The following is an 8,964-nucleotide window of genomic DNA, read 5'->3' on the forward strand; positions in this document are numbered from 1 at the left end:
TATTACATTAATATTAAAGAAGTTTTGTTTTAACGACTACTTCAGTTGAACCAAAAACTACAAAATATATGTAAATATTATTTTTTAAATCTTTTACACTTGCAGATCTATAAAGATAAAACTATTAACAAAATGATAAAAATAATTCAAACTATTAATGAAAAGCAATTAAAAGATTATGAACCAGATATAATAATGACATATATAATTAAAATACTTTTTTATTATGGAGAAAAATGCAAAATTGAAAAATGCCAATGGAAATGTCAACGAAAAATACGACTTGCACAAAATTGTTACCATCATTTATTGGAAGTATATATTCCTGAAAAAACAAAACAGATTGTACATGCTATCATTAATACAATTAATGAAGATAAATTGTGGAAATATGAGACCTTTTCTCTAGAGATAGTAAAGAGCTTAATGGATCATGGTGTTGATGGTTCAGTAGTGGTTCATACAATATTAAACTTAATAGAATCAATAGATACAAACGTATATGATATCAGAATTATTATCAAAATTCTATATGAAATATTGGATTTTTATGAATGGCCTGAAACTGATGATACAATAAGTGTGATAGAAAGACTTCTAAGTTTTTTTTATATGACTATAATAAATACAGATGCAAATGACAAATCTTATAGTAACAAACTTAAAAGAGGTTTAGAAATATGTCTCAGAAACATAATTAAACATTTATCTAATTATCAACTTCTCATTATTATATATCATATGTGCTCATGGACTATGGAAAAAGATATGAATGATAATATTATATTGAAATTCGGTAGTATTTTAGAATATACAGCTTATCTACATCAAGCAACTCTATATGAAAAAACTTTAACACCAATAATATTTCCATTATTGATGGAAATGATAGCATCCAATAATAAATTAATCAGTTTATTAGGTAATAGAGTTATACAATATTTGATAGATCGAAAAGCAAATAGAATACATTTTGATACTCCCAAAATTTTCTTTGACAATATAGACTTTGATTTAAAATTAGGTAATTATTATAAAGAAGACAAAATATTTTTTAAAGTTAATCGTGAGATTTTACATGATTGTCTACTTAAGAGTATTTTGAATCATCGTACATCCCGTATGAATTTAGAAACTAGTTATTGCACAATATGTATCATTGCAATCGAGGTTCCTTGTGGTTTCATAGCTGCAGCATTAGTTTGTTTAATTATGAACTTACAAGACTTGGTTTTAAAAGAAAATAATCCTCATAAAATAGCAAATTATCATATACATGCTATTGTTATATCAATTATATCTCTCTTATGTTGGATCCATAATGCTAAAGTTTTTTATGAATATGTCAACAAAATTATGATGCAGAGAGCACAGTGGGCTCCACATTTGAATCCACCGATTCAGTCTCAATATAATTTTGCAGTACATCATATTTTTTGGTATAAACCAGAATTATATTTTATTGATTGGGAAACGCGGTATGGCTTGTGGAAACGTTTTCGTCTTCAAAATCATCAGGATACTAACCTTAAAACTGATCAATAAGGTATTATTATTGTCTATTATTATATATATTCTTCCTTTTTAAAATATAAGAAATACAAAAATTTGTTTTATATTCGTTTTTTTCTAAATTAATTGTATAATACTAAAAATAGTAATTTTTAAAAACACATATCATTTAATGACAATGAACATATCAATAATAAATGCTGTTAATTATATTTATTCGTTTATGCAAATCTTGAATTATTCTCCAACATGGCAAATAAAGTCATTCTACTTTAAATAATGTTAGTTATCTACACGATAAGATTACCCCGACTTGAGAAACCATTTTGATTACAATAAGATTCGTTATTTAATGATAAATTTTGTTCAAATTATTACGGTCTTTTTTCTGACTCAATTTTTCTAAATTATTACAATCTATTTCTAGTTTCTCTAAATTTTTGTAATTTATCAATATAGAAATAAATTGAGAATGTACGAATCAACTATTGATGAAATTTTAAAAATGCATTTACCAGACGATGTTTTACCAGAAATAAATCGTCTTTTATACGGCCGCAAAATAAAGTAAGATTAAACAAAAATTTATATTTTATTGTATATATATATATATATATATATATATATATATATATATATATAATTAGCATATTTACTCTTCATGAACAATAGGTTATTTTATCTTACCTTAATTATATATATAAAGCAAAAATATTTTATTATGTTAATAGGAAATTAGACTTACCAGATTGGAAGAATAACTACAATTTGGAAAGACAAGGTTGGATATTAAATAGTACTATTGAAGAACAATTACGTCCTAAACGCATTGTCCGTGTAGGATTAATCCAACATTCAATCGTCTTACCAACAACAGATCCAATAGAAAATCAAAAAAATGCAATACATAATAAAATAAAAGAATATATTGATTATGCAGCTACTTGCAAAGTTAATATAATTTGTCTACAAGAAGCTTGGCGTATGTATATATATATAAGATTTTTCTAAAAATAAGAAACAATTTCTATAAATAAGAATTTACGTCATAATAATTTCTATAAAATAGTAATTATATTATAGCTATGCCATTTGCCTTTTGTACAAGAGAAAAATATCCATGGTGTGAGTTTGCTGAAGATGCTGAAAATGGCCCAACAACTTTATTATTATCAAAACTAGCAAAAGAATATAATATGGTTATTATCTCTCCAATTTTGGAAAGAGATAGTGCTAATGGAGATACTTTGTGGAATACATCTGTTATTATTAATATAGATGGTAAAATTATTGGTAAACATCGAAAAAATCATATACCACGTGTTGGAGATTTCAATGAATCTACCTATTATATGGAAGGAAATACAGGACATCCTGTTTTTGATACCTGTTATGGACGTATTGCTGTTAATATCTGTTACGGACGTCATCATCCTTTAAACTGGCTTATGTTTGGATTAAATGGGGCAGAGGTAAGTATATTGTAATTTTCTTTCTTCTACTTCTTAAATTAAATGAAATTAAATTATGTTTAGATTGTCTTCAATCCATCAGCTACTGTTGGTAATTTATCTGAACCTTTATGGCCAATAGAAGCAAGATGTGCTGCAATTGCTAATAACTATTTTACATGTGCTATCAATAGAGTTGGGACTGAAATATTTCCCAATAAATTTACCTCGGGTGATGGAAAACCATCTCATCATGATTTTGGACAGTTTTATGGTTCCTCTTATATTACTGCACCTGATGGCACACGGACTCCAGGTTTAAGTAGATCTAATGATGGATTACTTATTGCAGATTTAGATCTCAATCTTTGCAGACAAGCAAAAGATTTGTGGGGATTTAGAGTAAGTTTTCTTTTATAGAAATAAATACAAATGTTTCCATATACGAATTATTTCAAAAGTGTCAAATATATGCAATGTACATGAGTATAAATTATTTATAAAAAATTAGTATTTTATATATTTTTTTTTAGATGACTCAACGACTGGACATGTATGCTAATGAACTTGCTAAATTCGTTTAATACTATTAAATATTGCTATATAAATTGTATTTTTTATTTTATTAATCTTATATGTAAATATCAAATAAAATATAAAAACGGATGAAGTAATTTAAGTCAAAAAGCATAAATATGTAAAGCATTTAAATATACATACATATATATACTTATAATTGTATTATTATGTAATTAAGATTTTTTTTTAAAGAACGTACCATAATTAATGTATTATAGAATAAATTGAAATATATAGTAAATTGAAATACTTGTAAAAGACTATGTAAGATGTATGAATTACGTGTTTGATGCTGCATTTAATGCAGTATTATGTGTCTGTTTTCGGTAATGCAAAGCTTCTTGATAGGCTTTTTTTACCGCTTTCCTATCAGCAGGTTTACGTGATTCTATTAATTTAGATTCATCTAATTCTTGGGAAACACCCAATTTTTCTAGTTTTTCACCTGGTAACCATTGCCTGTATTAAAATGAAAAATATACAAATAATGATGCTGATGAAAGTAAATAAATTATATTATTAAGTTTTTTTTTTACCATGTACGTTTCGTGTCGAAGAAAAGAACAAGGAAAACTGGTTCTTTGTAATTATTAGCTAATACCAATACATCATCAGGAGGCGCTGGGATAGGCACACCTTTATGTATTGTACCACGAGGTGTATTAGGATCTATAATCAGTGCTGGATACCAAGGATATCCACGACATTTAGCCCATACAAGCTGTAAAGCTTCTAAAGTATTTCCATTACTATTTCCTGTTTTTTCGTTACTTTCTTTATTGCTTTCATGCGTATTTAATCTCTGTTTTTCTTCTTCTGGATCTGGTGTGGCAGATCTGCTTGTTGAACAACTACTACAACTTGATGATTGGCTCTCTCCTTCACCAGCATCACTATCCATTGTACCGCTTCTGTAAATTTAATTAATTTTTTGTAGAGAAATTTAGTTACAAAATATATAGTATATTAATTTCTGCATATCTTTTCATACATATAATTCATATAAAATTACTTACCTATAGATTTTGAAACTGTCGCTTTGTTTCTTCTGATTATTTTCTGGAAGAAACATTTGTCCACTTCTGCTAGCACGAGCTTTAGCTTTACGGGTAAACAATACAGCTGTTCTACGATTGACACCACCAGCACCAACTTCTTTTTCTCCTGTATTTAATTCCGTTTCATTGCGATTACGATTAGATCTTTCTCTTTTTCTAGATTTCGAAGCACTTTGCTCTGTTTGACAAAGAGTATTAAGTTCTGGATAATCTTTACAAGCTTGTTCTATAAGCAAACCACCTTGCTCTTTCATTTTTAATCCTGCTCTGTAAAACATGGTATCCTTACGATTATAAGCCAAACAGTTATTGACCATTAAATTGAAATCTGTTTCAAAAGCTCCAATAGTGTCATACTCCTGCTTTTCGATTTTATTCTATAATGTATAAAAGCAATTGTTAACAAATGTATGTGCGTGTATATATATATATATATATATATAATTATAAAATTACCTGCATAGTAGAAAGATCCATTGGATGTGAAACTATATCAAGATAATCAGGAACCTCTTTAATATTAACTGGTTGACCAAATACATCATTGACATCTCTTAATTTAATAGCTTCTAATAATGTAAGCAAAATACTTTCTAAAGGTCGTAATTCAAACCATAAACACTTTTCTTTCCTATAATATCCATATATTATTTTAAACGATATTGTTCAATCGAAAGGTATTCTTAAGAAAATACCTGCACAATATACATAAAAAATACCTACACTTTGAATAATTCTTTCTTCAGCTTTTCTCGTTTCCGTACTAATTCACATAGCAATCGAGCACGCTCTAAATCTTGTCGTAAACATTGCCAGTACTTAAGTTGACGATAAAGTTCTCCGCGTAATTCACTATCTGGAGATGGTGAGCAATTACCTCCTAATGGAGGAGGTCTTGATTGTGGATGTGAACTTTGCAATCTTCTAAGAAGAGGAACACCATTTCTATATTGACGTTTCAGAGTCCAGTATGCTATAAGACGTTGTATCAATTGACTTCTCTTTGGCAGACCTTCTGCTAAACTAATTAATATTTTCTAGATTATTATACATTCCACAATTATATTTTATAATGGGTTTTCCATGGATGGAAAAATAAAAAATGAAAAACTATAATATGTCTTACCTAGCAATTTCTTTTATACGTTCAGGTGGTATTGTGGGTATGGATATCACTGGTGCAGATGAACTTTTTTTATTAGCTATTGCTCTTCGTCTTGCATCAGCAGGGTTTGTAGATGGCTGATAATCTGCTGGTGTATGTGTTTCACAATAAGCTGTTTTCTGAACTAGCATTGGTTCTCCATTAGCAGGTTGTACTGTTCGCATACGCATACAGAGACCAGCTTGTTGTGCACAAGTGACATGAAACGCTGCATAACAATTAGTTTTATGACATTGAATACATGCACCTGCACCTCTACGTTTACAGACACAACAAGTAAGTCTCCAACGAGCTGCAGGAATACTTTCTACGCTATCTATTGGTTCCAGAAAAACTGTATTAGCAAATCTTACTTCTGGTATCCATAATGCACATACTACATGAGCCCAAGTAGCTGGGCGGTCAGTCTGTTTAAAAGCACCACCTCTATTTGGACACAACACACAATCAACAGCTCTGGATGGACTTTGTAAACATCTTCTACATAACCACTGTCCTTCAGGAATATATGGTACACCATAACAATCTTGATGGACAGCAAGATTGCACATATCACAAAACAAAATAGCATTACTATTCTGACATTCTCCATCCATACATATACAACATACTGCATCTTCATCAGCGGCAATACCAACTCCACCATTACTTTCTTGTTGAAAATAAGATTCTTTTTCTAATCTATCCATTAATAATTCAAATATATCTGGTTCTAATGGAGGTAAAAGTCCTGAGGCTATTCGCCGTTCATTAACTATAGATAGCCAAGCAGTATCTTCCTCATCTAGATCATATTCTACTTCTCCTATAAAAACAAGCTTTATTTTATAACCAGGACTTTGTAATTCTTGAATAATCTTTTAATAAGCAGACAAATTAATCATTAAACCATTATCATATTTACCATCAAGTTCTTCACCACTTCGTTCCATAAATCTAACATAAGAATTTGGAAGAGGTTCAGCTTCACCAAGTTGGCTTTCATATCCTTCTATTTCTATAACTTTTGCCGTAGGTAAACTATTTAGAGTGTTTTTATCTTCCTTATCTTTATCTGAATTAGAATTTTCTTTAGAAGTTAAATTTTTCTCATCCTGTCCGTTACTTTCAATAGTTATAACAGGAAGTGTTTCAGCTATTTCTATTTTAACAGGTTTATTATTATCCTCACCTATTGGATTTACCTGTTAGTAATACATGAAAATATTTATGTAAACAGATATTACAGAATTAAGTTCTTGAAGATATAGAAGCTGAAATAACCTATACTATGCATATGTTATAATATATGTGATAAATGAAAAATAACAATTACTTTTAATTACTACATAAATGTACAAACTTGAATTAAAAAATAATAACTAATCATACATACCAAAACAAACTTTGTTGCCTCTTGAACATTTAGTACTTCGTTATTTGTAATACTTGTGCAGTCATTATGAACACCAATTCTATTCCTCTTTTTTTTATTAGATTGAGGAGTATTCATTTTATATTATATTTTGTGTAAAAAGTTTACAAATATGATATATTTTTAGATTTAAATTCAAAACATCTTTACAATACCTTTGAATAGAATGTAACAATTAAGAAGCTTCACCATCATGCTATTGCAGTGACCATCAATCGGTAATAGATAAACTACGTATTGCGTGTGTGATTTTAGCGACAGCTATGGCCAAAATATGAACTACAAGCACAATAGAGGAATATTTTTCAGCATGGACCAATCGTATCGATGTAAGTACAAGGTTATTGTTAGGTTATACTTTTTATTCCTAAGAAAAAGATGGAGTAGTGTGTGATAGAAAGTTTCGTATGTAGTAAAAATAGTAGTATATTCTCCAAAAGTAAGAAATCAGCATTTATCAAATTAATCCTGTGAAGATAGATTAACTGAACAATGTTTGTTAATTGCACAAACAAATCATATTTTTTATTCTTATTAATTACTTATAAAAATAGCACTGGAATGCATAATATAAAATATAACATATAAAAGATAGTGTCAATAACAGAAAAATCTATTTTAGAGTTCCTTTACGACTAATTAAATGTTTACCTGTTGAAGTATAATGTAAAACGTGAGTACTCTAGTATTCAGTTAGATATGAAGAGAAAACAGTTTCGAAACGTATAAAGATATGCAGCCATTCGCTCGGTCGTATTTGCGATAATACATATAACGATGTATAATCTAGATTTAGATATCAATATATCGCAAGTACTACCGACCCAGGTCCCACCGCGTGGAGGTAGCTGCATCTGGGGACCCACGAGCTAACGGGGACTCTACTCTAAAATTCGCGTGACCGGCGTGATCAAATAATCAACGTTCTATAAAACGAAGTCCTCGGTAGGACATTTAATCGCGCCCGACACTCCCGTGAGTGTTAGAATAACGGTGACTCTACTTCGCGTTGGCGGCGTTCCATGCACTAACCAAGAATTCAGGCAGCTAACTGGAGGAGGGTCAGTCCACGCTTACAGATAGCAAACCATATTACTCGGCAGCACATAAACCGACTCACGACCGGTCATTTATTCGTTTTAGCAATCAAGCGTAGTCCATAACGATAGGACTTTTAATCGCGCCCGAGAACATCGCCTGTGCTCGCCGACACACGCGCGAGTGTTCTTCCTATCCTACCCGTATCCCGCGCGGATATATCGAGATTCGCGAAGAAGTGGAAAAGAAGAAGAGAAAGAGAAGAAAAATAGAAGAAAATGAGAAGAGAAGAAAGCCAGAACGTGCGTTCACGTGAAAAGTATGGAGCAGAAAAGAAAAGAAAGAAAAGAATATCCGTAAGCTGCAATGGAACACATGCACGTGTGAAAAAGATGAAATTGGAAAGAAAAGATGGACATAGAAGATCACTACACACGAGGAAAACTAGAGTATGAAAATCCAGCTCGATTTTTGGTACTGAAAGAAGAAGACCCGCACAGAAGCCCACGCCCAAGGGCCCATCCCATGGGACCCACCCGAGAGAAACTATGATAATTAATCTTGAATAATTATTTCAATTATTATTGAGCTAACAATTTCAAAGAATAGAAATGACTGTGAATTTACTAATGAATATACGGAAAGTGTAAGAAAGAACGTAAAATGTACGTCCTTCGATGTTCAATTTGGAATTACAAAGGAGAAATTTTGGAGAAGTCTTAAAGAACGCAGCCATTCGCTCGGCAA

General features: G+C 30.4%; 2 protein-coding genes across 3 annotated transcripts; one reads left to right on the plus strand and one right to left on the minus strand.

Annotated features, from left to right (window-relative positions):
* Positions 1–38: 38 nt before the first annotated feature.
* Positions 39–3,653, plus strand: LOC122631902 (beta-ureidopropionase). Of its 2 annotated transcripts, XM_043818112.1 has the most exons (5): positions 1,830–2,079; positions 2,244–2,494; positions 2,596–2,984; positions 3,048–3,365; positions 3,497–3,653. In XM_043818112.1, exons 1-5 carry the CDS (start codon positions 1,985–1,987, stop codon positions 3,545–3,547), a joined length of 1,104 nt encoding a protein of 367 aa, XP_043674047.1. In that variant the 5' UTR covers positions 1,830–1,984; the 3' UTR covers positions 3,548–3,653. The 2 variants fall into 2 exon arrangements, with proteins under 2 accessions (XP_043674045.1, XP_043674047.1); XM_043818110.1 differs by lacking the exons at positions 1,830–2,079; positions 2,596–2,984; positions 3,048–3,365; positions 3,497–3,653 and adding an exon at positions 39–1,546 and having other exon boundaries at positions 2,244–2,372.
* A 22-nt stretch (positions 3,654–3,675) lies between these two features.
* Positions 3,676–7,384, minus strand: LOC122631901 (peregrin). The gene is made up of 8 exons (XM_043818109.1): positions 7,141–7,384; positions 6,670–6,949; positions 5,727–6,570; positions 5,324–5,623; positions 5,057–5,231; positions 4,559–4,977; positions 4,079–4,453; positions 3,676–4,001 (listed from the first exon to the last, which is right to left on the minus strand). The coding sequence occupies exons 1-8, from the start codon at positions 7,255–7,257 to the stop codon at positions 3,821–3,823; spliced, it is 2,691 nt and encodes an 896-aa protein (XP_043674044.1). The 5' UTR covers positions 7,258–7,384; the 3' UTR covers positions 3,676–3,820.
* Between the last annotated feature and the right edge of the window lie 1,580 nt (positions 7,385–8,964).

Source organism: Vespula pensylvanica, chromosome 9 (assembly GCF_014466175.1).
Source record: "Vespula pensylvanica isolate Volc-1 chromosome 9, ASM1446617v1, whole genome shotgun sequence".
NCBI classification, from domain to species: domain Eukaryota; kingdom Metazoa; phylum Arthropoda; class Insecta; order Hymenoptera; family Vespidae; genus Vespula; species Vespula pensylvanica.